This window comes from Pezoporus occidentalis, unplaced genomic scaffold, assembly GCF_034315485.1.
Source record: "Pezoporus occidentalis ecotype Australia unplaced genomic scaffold, CSIRO_AGI_Poc_V1 ctg29, whole genome shotgun sequence".
In the NCBI taxonomy this organism is placed as follows: domain Eukaryota; kingdom Metazoa; phylum Chordata; class Aves; order Psittaciformes; family Psittacidae; genus Pezoporus; species Pezoporus occidentalis.
In genome coordinates this window covers 3130350-3150140 of record NW_026914829.1, presented here as the reverse complement: position 1 = coordinate 3150140, position 19791 = coordinate 3130350, and the positions used below count along the sequence as shown (strand labels likewise).

The following is a 19791-nucleotide window of genomic DNA, read 5'->3' as shown; positions in this document are numbered from 1 at the left end:
ACTTGGGCTGTCCTCAAAAGGGGGCATGCAAGAGAATGTTTCAAAGTCCTTTATGAGTCAACAACTGTTTTTTCTGATTTCCAACACAGAACAGCTAAATATTCTCATCTTGTCAGAACCCATATATTTTTTGTGTGCATTTTCTATCATCTTTCCTTCACCACCTTCCTTTTTTATGACTGGAAAAAATACACGTTAATTCCTCAAAAAGCTTGCAAATCAAAAAAGGTAACTAACTTCACCTTTGCAGAACAGGTCAACTTGTTGGTGCTTGCTGTAGAACGTGGTGGTTTTAGCTGCTGGGAAGATGGTGGTGACATCAGCACTGGGCTGCCTGGCTGTAACCACTCACACACATAACAGGGGCTGTTGAGCAGATGGAGAGAGCTCAGAAAGTGGAAGAGAATGGCTTGAAGGCTGAAAAACCTGCTATATAGAAGTTCTTATTTTTGTTTGGTTTTAAGCTATTAAAGGGATAAATATAATTTACTGTATTTGTTTTTTCAAGGAAAAATGGTTTCAATTTGAGTTTTGCTGTCTTTTTATGTATATTCTCTGCTTTAGTGAACAGCTGTGGATTTCGTGTAGGAACTATTGGGTGCGCCTTTTGAAGTTTATTAGGTGGGAGATCAGACCTTAGATGTCAGCTATAAAATCTAGAACAGACTGAGTCATACAACAAATAATTTATTCACTGACTATAGCACCTTCCTCTGTGCAAATATGAATAGATATATGTTTATTTTCTCACTTTTCCCCAATACTTTTTGATTTTTCAGCCCAGCACCCAAAGGAAGGCTTCAGTGATCACCATATCCATCTGTCTGTCCCACTTCTAATAACTTTTAAAACAACTGCCACACTTCAACATCATGCAGTACTGTGACATGCAGCTCAAAGGCATTAGGGTAGGATTCGTTTCACCTAAGTTTAGAGTTCTATAGTATCAGTGTCTTCATCTGCATTAGTCACCTTAGGTTGTCCTTACAGTTAGTGGAGACCAGTTGGCACTTTTAACCATAATTCAAGTGACCTGATTTAGATGACTATTTTGGGATGGGATGACTCAGGGACTAAGAGTGCCTTTCTTTCTTTACTGCTTAGTTAGGATGATCAGCTGAAATGAAGAACAGTGGAATAGTGGAATTTTTTATGTGACTTCCAAAGGCTGGCTCTGTATCAGAAAAGAAATGTAATGAATCAAAAGCTGAAGTGTGTGCTCACCAGCAGTGGTGTGCCAGTCAATGTGGGTATCGAGCTGCCACCCAGCGCATGCCCCTTGTTGGGAAGCAGAGGGAGTTCACATTGCCTTTCACCTAGCTGGTATGTAGAGGATGTGAGAAGAAGATGGGTGTTCTACTGGAATGAGGAGAAAGTCATACAGAGCTCTAGGTCAGGATGGCTGCCAGGATTATTGTGTTGGGTGGGTAAGAAAATGAGACACTAGCTCAAAATAAACAAGCCTTCACTGGATTTACTGCTCACAGAATTAATTGCTTATTCTCATGAACTCAAGACAAATCTGCATGCTGTGACTGCTCAGATAAAACAACTTCTAAAATAACCCTTTTGGCATTTGGAGGTCAAGCCCTATCTCTGATCAGCTTATGATGCAGATTTCCATTTCCACCTTGGTAATTTTCAAATAAGCACTTGTGGTGTTTTTCTCCAGAGCCGCTCTCTATTCTCTGAAGAAGTCATTATAAACTTCTCAAAACAACCTCCTCCTTTTTCCTGAGAGACCTCAGACCTGCTAAAGCTCGGATGATGGGTGAGCGGTTGCTTTGCTGAGACTTCTGCCTAGAATGGATTGCCTCTGTGTCCTGTTGCTTTTTACCTGATGGCTCCCAGTCCAAGTTCTTTGGTTCAGAGCATTTCTTGGTTGTGAGTCTGTAAAATTTATGGTAATGCAAGTAAATAAAATACGTTACTGGTTCTGTCCTGATGTGTGAATGGTGGTATTCATTTTAAAATGAAGGGTCTGGGAGTTGTTATGACAATAACTCTAATATATACTCCACACTAGAAGGTTGCCTTGGTTGGTTGTGGAAGGAGATTGAGAAGCAGGATATAGCTGTACCTGCAGGAGGGGCAACCACTTACAACAATAACAGGAGGATACAAAGACCCAGAAAGGGCCATGTGTTTTGCTGATTCCTGTGATATCATTGAATGAAAAGTCATCATCACCTTAATAACTGTGGTAACACTTTGTGCTTTGTCATGGTGACTCTCAAGTGTTTCATAAGGTAGGGCATTATTCAAGACTGGCCTTAGTGGAAACGCAGTTACTCCCACAAGCATGTTCTCATGTTAGGATCACTTGTTAATGCATATTTATTTAGCAATTTACTTTCTGGGAACAATTCCATTCATGCTCACTTTTTCATTATCAGCAAAGCGTAACTCATTGCCCTGTTTTTCAGAAGGCACAACTGAGATAACCAATGAGCTGGTTGCTTGCTCAAAGCCGTGGAGTGGGACAGTGACTCATCATCAGAGCAGTGCAAAAGGCAAGCAGGTTGTGTTTGTGTTTCATTCCAGGAAAAACAAAACAAGTAATGCAGGCTGGGAGAAAAGCTTCAAAACAAATCAACCGGAACAATCACTCCCAAGCTGATGCATTTGGTTCACAGTTCTACACTGAATGTTTTCATTTGAAAAAGATTCATTCTCCATAAATCCCTAGCAAGTTTTCTGCCTTTTGTCCATGATTCCTCTTTTTGCATATCTTCATCTTCCTGGTGAGACAGCAGAAAGAAACATGGCACATGCGACATCCTTGTTGTCTTCTCCTGCTGAAGGACCACAGGTCATAATGTAAAAGAACAACTCATTCCTCAGCATCTTCCAGTCTGACTGCTTCCATTCATGTCCTTGGTTATCAATACTGACCGTTCCTTTATCCTCACTTTTTTTTCTGGTGCTTTTTCTGATGCTCTCACATACTTTAATTCCTGTTTCTCTCATAACTACCCAGCTATTTTCTGTCTCTCTACTCTGAAGGAGGGCCATAGGGCTGCTTTCCAGGGACTTTCTTGCAAAACACAAGTAAGCCAGAGTCAGGAAGGTTCAAAAGCAGTCTCTAAATGCTACCTGCGTGCACATGTATTTGTTCTGCACCAGCCTGCTAAGGCTTAAGAACATGAACTATTACTGAACAGTATTTCAGGTGAGGGAAACAAAGTGTGACAACTTCTACAATTAAAAGACACAACAGCCTCAAAACAAAACTGCAAGCCAATGAAATCTTCAAGAGCAGAGAAAGGTAATATCTAGAGTGGAATTCAGTTTAAGGTGAAGGCCTTTAAATGAATGTGTCTACAGTAGGTATATATAAAAGTATACTTGCTGTCTATGTGTTGACTATGTAGGTAAATGGCTCAGTGGAGACCAGTGTCTTGATTCAGCTGCCTAAATGTTGGTGCCATCTGAAGGATTTCAGAAGTCTGATACATGTGGCTAGCACTTACAGCACAAGCGAAACCCATGTTCTTTTAAGATAGCTGTGTGCCAGACAGGCCACCTTCCCAGTGTTCACATTTATGTGTGATCCTGAACCAGGATCTTGTGGGTGATTGAATAAATCACTTTGTATGCCTGTACTGGCTGATATTGTACCTTTGGCTGTATTGCTTATAACTAGAGGTTTAGCATCTAGCACATATGTAGATGCCTAAATTTATGCTTCCTGACCTTGAGTCACCCTTGGTGTTTCAAAGGAGCAGGGGCAGATATGAAAACACTTAGGTTACCCAGCAGCTAATGCCTGCAACTACTCAGTTTCATGACTTGCATGACTGATCAGGCCTTTTTTAAGTGGTCTGCCTTTCTAAAGAGATATGATCAGAAGGGAATTCCTTGAACACTTATTTCTCATATGAATGGATCCAGTTTCTGGTAGTGTGACCCAAACTGACATACCTTCCTGCTCTGCTTCTGCTGGGTGAACCAGTCTCTTTTATGTGATTCCCTGCAACAGTTTCAGTCCAGAAGATAGGCATGTCTTTGGTTTCAAAGGGTAGTTGATAAAGAAGTATTCAAGCTGCTGCTAACAGCTTGTGGTGTTATTTATTACATAACACTACAAGAGAGCTCTACATGATTTATGATACCCACTTTCTTCTTTCCGCCCCATCTTTTGCTAAGATTCCTCTGCAGTGTGCTTTGCTGTTCACCTGGCCCAGCACATCTGTTTCTCCTGCAGAAGAGCCGATCTGTTACTTATGACAGTGTGATCAGTGTCCTTTTGCCAGAACCTTAAACACCAGCAAGGAAGCAAAAAGACCCTGAAATGTCACTGACAGCCATGTTGGCTGCTTTGATGCATCTGCTATTGTTCCAGCAACTGTGTTCTAATGGAAAGGAGAATATTCTTATTATAGCAAGCTATAATTCACTGGCTGAACTCTCAAGGTATGCAGCGACCAGCGTAACAGCTTCGGAGCAGCAGCTGGGCCAGGAATCTGTTGGCTGCACCATTCTCTCAGCAACACAGGAAATAATTGGTTTTCCCATCTGCTAAAGTTCAGTAAAATGCTGCACTGGGATTAAAGCAAAAAGTGTTCTGGCAAGAGCTTGTACTGACCTGAGATACCAGCATTTAGAACCCTGGTCTGCAAGGCTGAAAAGAAATCTATTCGCTGTGCTTCTGCAAGGGTGGTAAATACTAAATCATTTATTCGAGCTGGAATGGCTCTGACAGAGGAGACTAAGACAGAAACTTTCAGATAGGCTGGTGGTGAGATCACATGTCTGGAACAGGCAAGCAAAGTTCCTGGTGCAAGCTGAAAAGATGACAGACATCTGTCCTCCCTGGTCAAGGCTGAGTGTCCTTTCCACTGTGATTGCAGGGATGATACTCTCTTGTGGTGATCATAGATTCATCCTGGAAGTGAGAAGCCTCTTCCTCATGAATATGGTGTCAAACCTCGTGTGCTGCTGTTCACTTTTTTTAGTGATTTGGAATTTTTCAGCTTCTCGTTGAATTACACCCTGCTTTTTTCTGATCACTGCACCGGCCTCTTAGGATGCTCCCAAAATGTTTGTGGTCATTAGGTGGACACGAGACACAAGAAAGTGTGAGACACAAGATTACTGATGAAATACAGTTTTTTACATGGTGTAACTATTGCCTTTGATGTTCTTCCTCTCTTTCACCCCTTCACATCTGCCACCATCATTGCTGGCTGACATGAGTGGTTAATGGCTTTCTCTCCGCCTTCCCCCGTTACTACCCTTAGGTGTCCACCGCCACATGCTTCCCCCCACGGCCACGGGGCAGCCTGGCACCCTGCTCACGCCGTGGGACACGCTTCTACCGCGACTGCTGCCGCAGCGCACCGCCCCCGGCTGCCTGCTGCCCCGAGTCCGGCGTCTGCCAGAGCCGTTCCTCTGGTGCCCTCCAACGTCTTCTTCCCGAAACGACTCATCAGAGTAAAGCCCCGCTCCTGTGGTGCTCCACTGGGAACGCGTGAGGGACAGGCGCCGAGTTTAACTCCGAATATAATCCACTGAGTGAACAGCGTGTCCTTGACTAAAGGCAAGAAGTCAACCTCGACTGAGGAAAACAAGCTTTGTTACGATCAGGAAAGCAGCACGGCGTTCATATCCGAGTAGCTATTCAGGGCGCTGCCTAATCAAGAGTGTTCCCTGTAGAACCATTTTCACCATAGTTAAAAGTTGGGATTACCAAACACAGAATGAAAAGTCATGATTTATTCTGTTGCCAGTTTGATACAGACCGCAATACTTTTATTCTGAATTCTTCTTTTTGTTTAGTGTCCTGGTTTCAGCTGGGATAGAGTTAATTTGCTTGCTAGTAGCTGGTGCAATGCTGTGTTTTGGTTTCAGTCTGAGAACAATGCTGATAACACACCAATGTTTTAGTTGTTGCTCAGCAGAGTTTATCCTAAATCAAGGACTTTTCAGTCTCTCATGCTCTGCCATTCAGGAGGGGCACAAGAAACCGGGAGAAGGCAGAGAGAGGACACCTGAACCAAAATAGTCGAAGGGGTATTCCATACCACAGCACATCATGCCTAGTATATAATCTGGGGGGAGTTACCTGGAAGGGCAGATCGCTGCTCCGGCCGGGCTGGGTATCAGTTGGTGTGTGGTAAGCAACTGTATTGTGCATCGCTTGTGTTTTCTGAATTTTATTTCTCCTTCTCTCTCTTTCTTTCTTTTTTTTTTTTTATCTGTTATTGTTACTTTTATTTCTATCATTATTATATTTTACTTAATTTCAATTATTAAACTATTCTTGCATCAACCCACAGGTTTTACCTTCTTTTGATTCTCCTCTCCATCCCTCCAGGGGTTAAGGTAGTGAGTGAGTGGCTGTATGGTACTTAGTTGCCAGCTGGGGTTAAACCATGACATTTGGATAAGTAACTTTAACAGATTCACTGTTTGGCTCAGAATAATCCCATGCATAAATAACACAAAAATAACATAGATTGTACTTGTACATAGCTCTTTCTACAGTTTGTGCCTCCATGCAAATTTCTTTGTGCCAAGCAAAGCAACACTGTCTTTTTTTTTCTGGCAACAGGATTAGTCACATGAAAGGACAAGTCTGAAACAATCAACGATTCAAGTCCAGAGTTTGAGGACTGTTGGGAAATGATTTACTGCTATACCTCAGTACTTCATGCTTGCTGGGAGGAAGTTCTGCACCCATGTTCCCTAAATATTTTGCTTTCTGAGTCACGTCTCTACCCAGGTGAAATATAAGCTTCAGTCTCTAGAGATACATTTGTTCCCCAAGAACTGTTTTCACCACTGTCTTTGCACTGGTAAATTACCAACTCGCAATCACAGAACGGTTGTCATCAGGGCCCTCTAAGACGTCTCGTTCAAAGCCCGCGCTCAAACACTGCCACCTAGAGCCGGTTGCCCAGAACCACGTCCAGATGGGTTTTGAATATCTCCGAGGATGGAGCCACTTTATTAATCTTTAGATTAGCTTTATTACCCATGGGTGTATTTGCTAGGGGTGATTTCTGTGGTTGCATACTTGCTAGGGGTGATTTCTGTGGTATTTGTGGTAATCTGTAATAGGGAAGTTTAGAGGATAAAACCTCTGTGTCCTATGTATTACAGGATCCTAGGAACCCATGGTCATTATCCATGATTTCTGCACAGCTGCAGCTTGCGACATTTGCAAATGCCAAATCACCCTCTGAACCAAGCCCTTGGTGCCAAAACACAGGGAATGCTTTTTGGCACCTCAGACCTCATCTATGGCACAACTTAATTACTCTTAAGAATTCAAACTGATTTTTTTCTTTGAAATGTAGATGTTTTTATTTCCAATACTGTTACTCATACAATCCAAAATAAAACATGTTCAATTGCTCATCAGACATCTGATCTGACATAATTTCTTGTTAGGCATTTTGATTACAACAGATGACTGTGAAATTCATCATTAAAAAGCAAATTGTTGTCCTTGTACTAAAATGAAAAAGATAAAAGTGGCTCCAGTGTCACACGGTGTAGCTTATTGTGAAGGTGGTTTGACAGCCTGGCTGCCACAAACATTCCAGTTGGCTGATATGAAAACAAAGATCAGCATGGGGCTCAGAAAACAAAGCATATTTCAACTGCAACCAGGCGTTAGTCAGGAAGAGAGTCTCGCAGTTTCCGACTGATTTTACATTAAGAATAATTTGTTTGCAGTGTGTATCAACAGCTTTATTTAAAGCATACAATGAAAAATACCAGCATGCTGTTATTCCTCTCAATGGCAACTGCTGCACTGCAGATTTTAACTTTTAATAAGTAACATTCTCACATTACACTTACAGACTTTTTTTTCTGTTGAAATATGTTCCCTTGTGTTATCACAGTCCATCCTTAAAGTGTGTAACTAGAAAACCTATCTGTATAAGCAATACGTCTAATGCTTACAAGCCAGGGAAATACTTTATACAAATAAGCTATATTTTTAACTTTTCCCGTTGACAAAAATACTGCCAAGGCAGCAACTAGTACAACATCCAGTGTATCTAAATGTGTGTGTTCCCGTTCTTACAGACAGAAATCGACTACGTATTCCTCAGAAGTTTATTAACTGCCTATATTTTTATTGAAAATGTATTTTTCATGGAGACAGCAACGAACTCATACTAGTCTTTTGCATGGCAAAACTCATCTGGTATTAACTGAATCTCTCACACAAGCTATATAGAATTGCATGTATTTTCTTTTATTCTTTAGGGAACTTCTGGGAACAGAGCAGTGTCACCCTTGCAAATAAGCACCAGCAACTCATTTTTCAACTCTTTTTTTTTTCCCAGCAGGCATTCCTGAATGTCCCCTTTTCTTTATTGTGGGCACCAATGATGAGATTTTTTGAATTATATTCACAGATGAGCCTTGATATACTGTTCACATCTGTGCATCTTCTTTGGTGCCCTGTAAGTCAATCAGTTATGGGTAAGAAAATAAAGGAACAAGAGATCTTCCTCTTGCATTGACAAGTCAAAGTATAAATCTGTGCATTACAATGTTTTTGATTACTTATACAAAATAGGTCTTTAACAAAAGGGAAAGATTTATTGCAGAAGGGTCAGGAGACTAGAGTAGGACTATTGATTTCAATTGCATTCTCCAAGCAGGTGGATTCAGACTTCAAAAAAGGTCTCACAGCTTGGTAAGCCCAGGTTAAAACAGATTGAGAATTCAATTCAACTGAGAATTTAACTTAGAGGCAATTTAAAATTGAGCCTTGCTTTTCATAAGAAGGGCTGGCCCATCTCTCAGTTATGGAACGTAAGCAAAGCTGCTTATGGAAAGGTATGTGTTGCAGTGTAGAAGTAGGTGCTTCTTTCCAGCACATACTTCTCAAACATCCTTGAGAACTAGGAACAAAATCTTAGTCTACTGGCTGTTCTAAGGGGCTCCATCTTCCCCTTTCTGCTATCTGGAGCACTCTATCATGTGTGTTGCACAGAATTCCTTGGATCATACATAGAATTTTACTGAGCATCTATCACCAAGGAAATAATACTTAGAGGGAAATCTGGTCTCAAAAATATTTCATATGCCTGCACGGTAAGTGTGTAGTTGAATGGTGTTATTGGGGATCAATCTAATACCTTGGCTTTCATTAGATGTTTGTCTATTCATGGATTTAGTTCCTGTATTTTAATTTTCCAAATATAAACCCATGAGAGCATATAGGAGAAGTCCCACTGAATTCAAGAAGGTATGCAAGCTCATACAACTATTTGTGTGACTGTGGGGTTTGCAACCAGAATTACCAAACCTAGCTGCTACTAGGGAAAAACTATTCCTAAATCCAGCAGAGTTAAAACTGTAAGATCAACTAATCTAGGTTTCAGGATAATATAAACCATAGCCTTATGCAGTCATTTCAGTCATTCATCATGTACTTTTTCCTGCAAGACTTTAAAATCTCAACATAGAGGACTTTTCAACACCTCATAGCTTTGGTTGAAGCTAATTTTGTCCTCTTCCTTCTCTGACTAGCTAGAAGTTAGCACTTAAGCTTACTGGATTCTTCAATGATCCACAGATGATTTTGTGGGTTAACTGCAAGAAGAGATTAAATTATTGTAATTTCATCTTAATTAAGAGCTAAGCACAACATCTTCCTTTCAGCGTAACTTTCCAACAGGAAGTTCCTCCCTCACAACCTTGTAACACACTCTCCCATACACCTACACAAGCATGAATAAACAACAAAACAAAATGTTATCAAATGCTATCACTCACAGACTGAAGAAAGCTTATTTTCAGATCTGAATTCCCTGCTGACTATGAAATACACGGACAGAAGGAACTTCGAAGACAACAGCATATCTATCTATCTATCTATCTATCTATCTATCTATCTATCTATCTATCTATCTATCTTTTTACTATTAGTATAGCGTTAAAGAAGATCCCTGTAGTGTTTTAACAATCTGCATCTTGTACTGTTGGCAGCCCTTTACTATACTTGATATTACCATACCCAGAACTTCCTAAACTGCATTTCAAAATTTATTTTTGGGATAGACAGTATTTCAAGTTCAACTGAGATGTTGTTATTAAAACACCTGGAGATTGCAAATACCGTACCGGACAATAAAACACAACACACAAACCATTTTTCACAGTTCTAACAAAACAAGTTTGTACATAAAAATCTCACAAATAGCTGAATACTTTGGTATGATCAAAATAATACTAAGTCCAGCTAATATTGTCACATATTGAGGGCCAAATCCTGGCTCAATGTGCAGCTGAAGCCTAAACAGATGTTTAGAGAAAATAATATAAAGTCACCCTGAAGTGCTGTACTGATAACAATACCATTTATTAACCTACCTACAATTTTTGGCCTAAAGTGTGTGCCTAATTTGTGCTATGGAAAGAACACATAGCCAGTGTTACTTGGCTTCTGTCCTAGGACAAGTCTTTATGGTTTTGTCACGGCCAAGGGCAGTAGAGGCTGTAGAGCAGCTTTCCTTTTGGGTATTACAGTTTTGGCAGGCATCTGTATCTACTGTTCTGCCAGAATTTGGCCAAGAGTTTGAAATCCTGTACACCTTCTTCAGTAGTCCCACTGAAGTCAATGGAACTTTTTTCTGAGTGAGATGAAAAGGATTTGGCCCCCAATGCTTTTAACCCTTTAAGTAGTAAGAGAGTAGTTTCATTGCACTTAGCCCATCACTCACAAATAACTTTCTACTCAAAAACAGAAGATGGCTGTTGATGTATAGGAAGTGTTGGCTCACAAAGAAGAGAGTATGTAGCAATGTTTGACTACTCATATAATTTTGGAACTGAATTCCTAAAGGGAAAAAGAGACACTTGCGTATGACAAATTCATCCAAGGATATTTGAGGCCAAAATAATTGTTTCTTCAGTTCCTAAATGCCATCTCATGGGTACCTTGGAACACTAAATAGCTGGAGTATGTATACAGTTATAATTGGATATGTGTATAGGTGTGTAGATTGGACTGACTGGATAGCTACTTCATGTAATAGTATTAAAATTTCACAAAAGAAAAAAAAGAGCAGACAGATTTTTCAAAGTTCTTCCTAAATATTTTTATATGGAACACATGGGCACAGCTTTGGGAAAAGAGAAGATTTGTTCTTATCCACAGGAAGCTTTTGGTGACTGGAATGGGCAAGAACAGCATTTTCATATTAAACCCAAAGTAATCTTACTCTGTTACATAATTCCATGTTTTGTTCTGTGATTGTGGGTTTGAATTATTATTCATTTGAATTCAGTGGGATAAAGAATAACTGTATGCTAATTAAATTAAACAAAACTGTATGACAGTGCTACTCTGACCAAAAGTCATTGAGTTGCATTATATTGTAATAACATGCAGCACTCAAAAACAGAATGTAGGATTTAAAATTGTGTAGTCAGGATGCAGATATGAACACTAAGTCAGAACTGGAAAACAGGACTGTGTACCATGGAGTTTAATCTCAACTGACAGAGTGAATTACTTCATCTCTAATACTGTGTCATGCTCATGCTGATGCTCAATATGTAGCTGTGACAAAGCTACAAAGAGCAGAGCATAAGTCCTGAAGATGCTTGCCTCAACAACATCTGTGTTTACAGACAATTTTATAGCATTCCCCTTTTGCAAATGAGATAAAAATTTGGCTGCCTTATAAATATTGCTAAAAGCATGCCTTCTTATTGACACCAGGCCCCGGAGGTATCAAAGATAATATGATGAAACTGCATGTGAAGCCTCTATGAATATGTTAAGGACAGTGAACTTCTACCCTTTTACTTACATTAAATCATTATAGTTCCTTGTATTGCTTCTTTCCTTCCCAAACAGAAGGATGTAGGCATTTCGTGCTGACAGCAGTCCTTTGGTATCAGATTCTCAGGGGACATTACAGGCTGCATATCTCTCTGGCTAAGGGAACAGGATTAGGTTTCATGCTTAATTCCCCCACTACATGCTGAATTTAGGAAGAAAAGTTCTTGAAAAGTAATCTAAGTTGAGCAAAGACTTCTCTGTACTCCCTGGGAGAACTTCACAGACTTCAACAGGCACACCATTAGTCTAGCCTTTGGATAAATGTGAATAAAACCTCCATAAATGGGGCTGAAGGCTTCAAAAGGAGATACATACTGGTATACTTAGGAGGAGATTACTTTGGGTAATGTAGTGCCTACACCTGGTAAGAAAGGTGTTAAGGTATCTCTTTGTTCCTATTAAGGAAAGTTTATTTAACTTCATCCAGTTTTCACGATTTGCTGTTTCCCTCACATATCCTATCCTTAAAGGCAAATCCTGCAGTCTTTATTCCATCTTTGTTCCACATTCCACTGTTATTTGCCAGAATAATACTGGGTAACAGAGAGGCTTTGTGCATCTGCTCCAAGCTCAGACACCATTAGCCCTTGGTGCCTACTGGTATGAGCTGAGCTTCCAGGTTTTGCCTCTGCTGTGGCAGTTCCTAGCTCCTTGTATTGGTGAGGACCTTCCTAGAGGAGAAGAAAAGCCACAGGTACGTTCCTACATAGATGAGTAGGAACAGGAGAAGACATACTGAAGACATACTGTAATGACAGGAAAGTCTGCCTGGCATGAGGAGGAGGTGATCTGTTCCTTGATGTACACGTGGAGGTCAAGAAAGCAGTCTGGCACCCAAGACAGCCCTTGGGGCTGGCCCATAGCGCTTTCATGAACTAAGGTGGGTTTTGTTGGATTCAGATCTTGAAAGTCATGGCACAGCATTAGATATGAGAATTAAATCTCATGGGATCTAACTTCTGAAGGAGAAAATGTTTTGAGAAATTTCTTGTGAATACCACTGGTCCAGGAGGAAAATATGCACATGCCATATGCTATTTTTTTAACTTCCATTTGTCAAAATAAAAGGTGTTTAGAAAAGCACAAACCTGATCAATTTTATGAAGACATGGCACATTTCTGATGTATGTTGAGATTTATTACTAGCAATATTTGACTTCCATTTGGGGTTCTGAAAGCATTGAAAACTTAGTATTTAAAAAGCCTCTCAACAATTCTCTAAAGCAAGTTTATCTCTATTTTACATGTGAGGAAACCAAGGCACAAAGAAATTAACTGATTTGCCACAGATAGTACAGTAAGTCAGTGGTAAAGTCAGGAAGAGAATGAAAGTCTGCATTTATGGGATTATGGGTTAACTCTCTCTTCCTGCTAAGAAATTAATCTTAACCCTAATATGCTGTTTCATACCACCTGCATGACCATGAAAATTTGTCAATTTGCACTGTTAAAACTTTTGCAAAGCCAATTATTTTTTCCCATGTAAGCACAAAAATGCTACTTAACGGGTTAATTATACTGCTGTGCTGGTAAACATTTTTACATATTGCTGGTTAGACACGTATTTAAATACTGACTGGGACAGAAGAGACTGAGCTGGCCCTGGACTCCCTCGTCTTGGTGCTGGGCATGGATATGGTACAACAGGATACACCCACAGTGGCCTCAGGCAGCTCATCTTCCTCTGTCCATTCATTGAGATCTGGGTTATAGCACTGAATGCACTTCTTATATTTTTTTTCAATTTCATTCCAGCCACCCACTAAGTAAATTTTCCCATTAAGGATGGAGGCGCCAGCAGTACTAACTCCAGTTTGAAGTGGCGCCACGTAACTCCACTGCCCTGTGTAAGGACTGTAACACTCCACAGGGAGTACATCGACCCTTTCAGCTCGCCCCCCCAGCTGAGACCCACCCATGACATAGACCCTCTCCAGAAGGGACACTGCACAGTGCCACCCCCTTGGGGTGCTGAGGCTGGACTTATCCTGCCAGCTATCTTTGCTGGGGTCGTACATGCACACTGAGCGAGAGTAAGCATTATTAATGTAACCTCCTGTGACCAGGATCCGACCATCCACCACTGCACTGGCATGGCAGCACCTGGGCACCTCCAGGGGTGCCTTCATCTGCCACTGGTTAGTTGCAGGCACGTAGCACTCAATCGAGGAGAGGCACCCCTCAGAGTTGCGGCCACCTACTGCATAAAGGAGGCCATTGAACACATTCAGGCTAAAGTGGGTGCGCCGCTGATTCATGTTTGCCAGGTGAATCCAGGTGTTGAAACGAGGGTCATATCTGAAAGCATTAAAAAAAGAGGGTAACTGTCTCTTACACAAGCTCTGCTAAATTCTCCAGTCCCGTCTCAGCCCCAGTACTCCTGCAAAAGCAAAGTTGCTAAAATTGAATTTAGTTATTCAACCTATTAGAAGCCAGTGGAATGAAACAGGTATTCCTAGTTAAATTTCCAAATACATTTATTTTTTAATTGGGGAAAAAAAAATCTGTATCATTCAAACCTGTTATTATTTCAGTTAAGTAAATCTGACTCTTCTGTAATTTGATTGTGTACAATAACCTCATCAGAATACTGGGAAGAGATACTTTCAACATACAGTAGAGATTTTAGGGGGAGTTTTTGCAGTTTAAACCTGCAGCAAATATGACAAAATTAAGTCAAAGGGTTTTAAAAAATACTAGGTGTTAGGGCAGCCTGATCTAGTTGAAGATGTCTCTGCTTACTGCTGCCCGGTTGGACTGGATGATCTTTGAGGGTCTCTTCCAATCTAAACTATTCTATGAGCCTATGATCTATACTTGAATCTTTTTAGTACTTTCTAAATGGTAAGTGTTCTTTCCCTGTCACTCATATGGAATAAGATTTAAGTAGAAAGAACATCTTTGCTTTATAACACCATTCCTACCTGAAATAACATTCTCTGACCTTGACATTTACATAAGAAATTAGCTTATTTAATAAGAAATATCAAATTATAACTCCTGAAGAAGTTGAGTGACGTACATTAGTAGGCCAGTATATTTCTCCTGTTGCATACTGAGGAGATTTCTCCTGTTGCATACTGAGAGAATCACACGAGAAAAAGACTATGAGAAAGTAAATTCTGATTGTTAGCTCCCATTCAGCATTGTCATCTGCAGCTCTGAAAGTAAATCCACAGACATACTGATGTGTCTTGACATGCTCGAGGTTAATGGCAGAACAGGGAGCAGAACCCACTCAGCCATGGACCATGAGGATTCTCCACAACCAAGGTGTGCACCAAGCCACAGCTCTTTCTGAGACTGTGACAGACTAAAGACAGACGATGGGGAGAGCAACAGCATAATCTTCTTTATGTGACATATTTTTCTGATAAAGTAGATGATATGGTAAATTTCATCTAGAGAAGGTTCTTAATTCATTTACTTTGTATTACTATAGATAGGAACTGCAATATTTCAGAAGTGAGCTGTTATTTGGTGTACACTTTAGAAAAGAAATATAGCCTTCAAGAGACAACGATATTGTTTCTAATCTCTTGATAAATAAAAAAGATAAAGGATATAAAATGCATTATAAAAGCTGTTCAAAATATAGTGGATAGTGCATAGGAAGTCAGGATTACAACACCTAAAAGGTGTTTTTCAGAATTTTCTGTGAGGCATCAGAAGAACTTGAAATTTAAAATGTCTCACCTTGCCTGATTAGGTACCTTAGAACATCCCAGAACTTCCTATTTATGTTCCTATTTACTTCCTCCACTCAGAGTAAGTTTTCTTGGTTTTCCGCACTTCTCACTTTGCATGTGCAACCACAGTTTTTGCATAACTTCAGTTGAGTATTTTTGTCCATTCATAGAATCATAGAATCATAGAATCGTTAGGGTTGGAAAGGACCTTAAGATCACCTAGTTCCAACCCCCCTGCCATAGGCAGGGACACCTCACACTAAACCATCTCACCCAAGGCTTCGTCCAACCTGGTCTTGAACACTGCCAGGGATGGAGCATTCACAACCCCCCTGGGCAACCCATTCCAGTGCCTCACCACACTAACAGGAAAGAATTTCCTCCTTATATCCAATCTAAACTTCCCCTGTTTAAGTTTTAACCCGTTACCACTTGTCCTGTCACTACAGTCCCTAATGAAGAGTCCCTCCCCAGCATCCCTATAGGCCCCCTTCAGATACTGGAAGGCTGCTATAAGGTCAAACTTTAATATAGAATAGCATCCATACCTCCCCCAAACCACCCCAGCTCAATCTGTCTACCTGCATTGTGTGGAATAGATCTCTCCACCCCTTTTAAAGAAATAACCAATTACCTGCAGAAATTGCTGACTGCATGCTTGGCTTGGTTCCTGGCATCATTCTGGTCTTCCCCACCAGCCACATAAAGAAATCCATCCATCACTGTGACACACTGATTAAAACTTTTAGCTGGCATTTCACTCAGCTTCTTCCATCCATTTTCAGGATCTCTGTATAAGATGTCTCTGCTAAGAGACTTTTCTGTTAGAGCAGGGCGCCCCCCAACAGTAACTAAGACTCTGAAACCTCCACGGATCCTTGTTCTTCTGGACTGAAGTGTATTCTGGTGATAGGGAAGCAAATGGTAGTTCATGGCATCCACTAGGAGCTTATGGCAGTCTGCATCTTGCATCATTCTTGGCACAGTTTGAACATAACTGACAAGATCTTGGGCTGAGATGGTACCAAAACGGATGTTACTTAAGAGATCGGCAGCATACTTTACTCTTTTTTGGTCAAATTCCAGCCATTTTATTGCAATCTGGAATGCAACAATTTCAGAAGGCAACTGCAAGTCATCATCTGCAAGAAGTTCGTTAATCTGATCAAAGGTAAGTTTTAAGAACTGATCCGTTTCTGAAAATTCAATGAAGTTGTCTCTAATGAATTTGTGCGCAGCTTCCTTGGTTGCTTTTAGTCCATATGTTTCTGCAATATTGGCAACGTACATACAATTCTCAACACTGATTTCCTGAATTAGAAAATCACAGCACATCTTTACAAGGGTGTGAATCTGCAGATAAATTGCTGTGGAAATAATACTACCTATTGTATAAAGTGAGAGAGTAAGCTTTCCTGTGTAAGCATAGGTGATAACAGTAGCTAGACCCAATGGGGATACATCATTGAGGTCCACTCTTTGAGTGGATGGATCTTTCTTTAAAATGTTGTGAAAGTAGTCACTGCTTGAAGCCATCACGACCTTATGAACACTGAAGGATTTTGTTTTGGTACTGATAGTCAAGTCACAAAGAAAATTTTCTTGTCTCATTCTGCTTAGACCTTCCAAGAGATTTGGACTATATAATGGGTCAGCAACTTCAGATGAAATGCAGCTGAAACCATTTCCTCCATCTAGGAGTCCATTCAAGCCATTTAGTTTACTGAGGGGACCATCTTCCACAATGATAGTCATTTCATTGATATCTGATTTGTTCTTTTTCACATTCTTCTTCTTAGGGGCCATGACTGCAATGAAATATTACAGCCAAGAGCTTGCTAAAAATAAAATTAAAATGTTTAGGGCTCCACTGCAGTTGTGAAATTTAATAGCTATGTGATTATGCAACAAATCTAACCTTTGTCAATGCATATAAACCAAAACACACAGGATAATCTCTTACTAAAAACTATTACACTTTCCGAGATTGTAGTGCGGCTGCTTCTTAATAACAATCAATACTCACATTGTGAAGGATGCACCTACAAATAATTTTTATTTTTTTTTAAAAACAAGGTCATAAATTAACATTCACCCGATATCACCACATCCAAAGAGTTAAATACTAAAAATGAGTCTGCCAGAGTGTAAAATTACATAAATATATGTCTAAATCATCCAGGTTCATTCATTTAACAGGGCTGAATTCATTAGTCTGAAACATAGGGAAGATAGGGACCCCCAAGTTTGTTCGTCCTTACTCCAAGGCCAGTACTGACTTACAGCCTAGTTCAGAATTTGACCAGAAAATATTAAAAGTGTGAGACATGCTTAAAGAAAAAAAAAAAAAAAAGCAAGATAAGACAGGAAGAGAAAGCAAATTTCAGTATGATGTCACCTTGAGTTTAGATATAGGATCTGCTCCAAATTGCTTCCAGCTTTTTGTAAGTTTTTATTTTGTAGACTGATGATATTCTGTTTCCCAAGTCAGATTCACAAATACTTTCTGCTTATAGTGCACTTTGTTTGCTTTTCAGTATCAGTAATTTGAAATTATTAGTCTTACTCTAGGATTCTGTGGAGGTCTAGGGAGGTGTCTAACTTGTATTTAAAAAATGCCATGCAAACTCTAGCAGGACGTCCTATGTTAAACAAGTTCCTTACGTGTGAAGATAAGAATTACTCTTCTACAGTTATGTTAGAACAGATACTTGAATTACATCTATCAACTCTAGGCAAGTTCCAGCTCTTGCTGAAATGAAAAGCCACGTTTTTGTCAAATGCAATCTGAGGTGGCTCCTCAGTAGTTTTCAAAGGTGCTATTTCTAGCAAATAAATGTATATGCAAATATACACTGATCTTCAATAACACAGTTAAAACAAAATTGCTGAGATAAGTATTCAAATAGTTTCAAGCATAGCATTTATTCCAGTATATCCATTGATTTTAAAACAATTTATACACGCTAACTTTCTTTGTTATCCTTGCACTCATAAAAACAAGAATGCGAAGAAATGCTACTTGATGATAAAACAAACGTCTGGATGATTTTAGATAACTTAATAAAAAGACTTCAGTAATATGTCAGCCTAGAACCTCAGCACATCATTTTTTTCTTTAAGCACACAGCACATAACAAAATGATAATTTAATTATAGAAAGGAATGATTGCTGCCTATGAGCACCAGGACTTTTTTTGCTGCTGCTGCTGGGTGATAACCATGTGCCGAGCAGGCTGGGGAGAAGGCCATGTGTGCCACAAGTGTCAGTGTCATCCCGCGCTGACGTGAGCTGTGATCCCCGAAACGTCTGTATGCCAGAGCAGGGGTCAGCTGCTGCCCGGCTCCCCCCTGCTCCGGCTGCATTCCAGGAGCTGCATCTGTTGAGACCTATCAGAGTCACCTCCCAGAATAGCAACCTCCTAGCAGCTTGCCATTTTAAGACAGGTTCAATTGAAGATACAGCTGGTGTTTTAGTATACTTTGGTGTTTAACACAACATTTGTTGAAAAAAACCTGTGCTACTGCAAGTGTGGTGTATATTTGTTGGCACAGAATAAAGCAAAACATCAGCTTTTGGGGTGTCTTTGCATGCTATCCACATAGTTACAGCTTTGCGTATTAATAGCTACAACTTTATAGCTGGCAAAAGCATGTATTTTGGCAGTCATATTTGTGGTTCTAAATACTTTTAGAGACCTGTAACTTAAAAAGTTTAATACATGCAGCATTTAATGTTTATTGGCTCACTGTGTCATTGCATAGCTTATTTAAATACATGACATTTTAAGCTATCTGTTCAAAAATGTCCACTCTCCGAAGTTTTTTCCTGAAATACATTTTTCCATCAGCAGAAATGTCACTAGCTAGTTTAGTGTATAAGCACACAAGTGACAGGACATGCAAAAACTGTGAAACAAATCAAATGATCCTGTAATAAATTCAAGTTACTGAACTTTGAAAACAAAACCCTGGATGATTTGGTTTTCTATAGCAGTTTGTTTTCATCTAATTTATTTTAGCTTAAGCACAACCCAACACAAAGGACACTTGAGGTCCCAAACCAGTATATTGAAATAACTAACCTCTCCCCCCTCCCTTAAAATGTTATGTCTTCTAAACACTATCAAAGTGAGGAGTTAAAAACCCCTTACCCTCCTCAGAAAAATGTGGTCCCAGAGCTGTTCAAGAAGCTGTCAGTGAAAATGCCTCCTCCTTGGAAAATGATAAGACAAAAAGAGAGGAAATACAGTAAAAAAAGACCAGAGGCCACTTGGTAAG

General features: G+C 40.0%; 1 protein-coding gene across 2 annotated transcripts; it reads right to left on the bottom strand.

The window, feature by feature from the left end:
* Positions 1 to 13037: 13037 nt before the first annotated feature.
* Positions 13038 to 19791, bottom strand: KLHL31 (kelch like family member 31). Of its 2 annotated transcripts, none has more exons than XM_062626181.1 (3): positions 19665 to 19791; positions 16145 to 17348; positions 13038 to 14119 (listed from the first exon to the last, which is right to left on the bottom strand). In XM_062626181.1, the coding sequence occupies exons 2-3, from the start codon at positions 17314 to 17316 to the stop codon at positions 13387 to 13389; spliced, it is 1905 nt and encodes a 634-aa protein (XP_062482165.1). In that variant the 5' UTR covers positions 17317 to 17348; positions 19665 to 19791; the 3' UTR covers positions 13038 to 13386. The 2 variants fall into 2 exon arrangements, with proteins under 2 accessions (XP_062482165.1, XP_062482166.1); XM_062626182.1 differs by having other exon boundaries at positions 16145 to 17318; positions 19665 to 19778.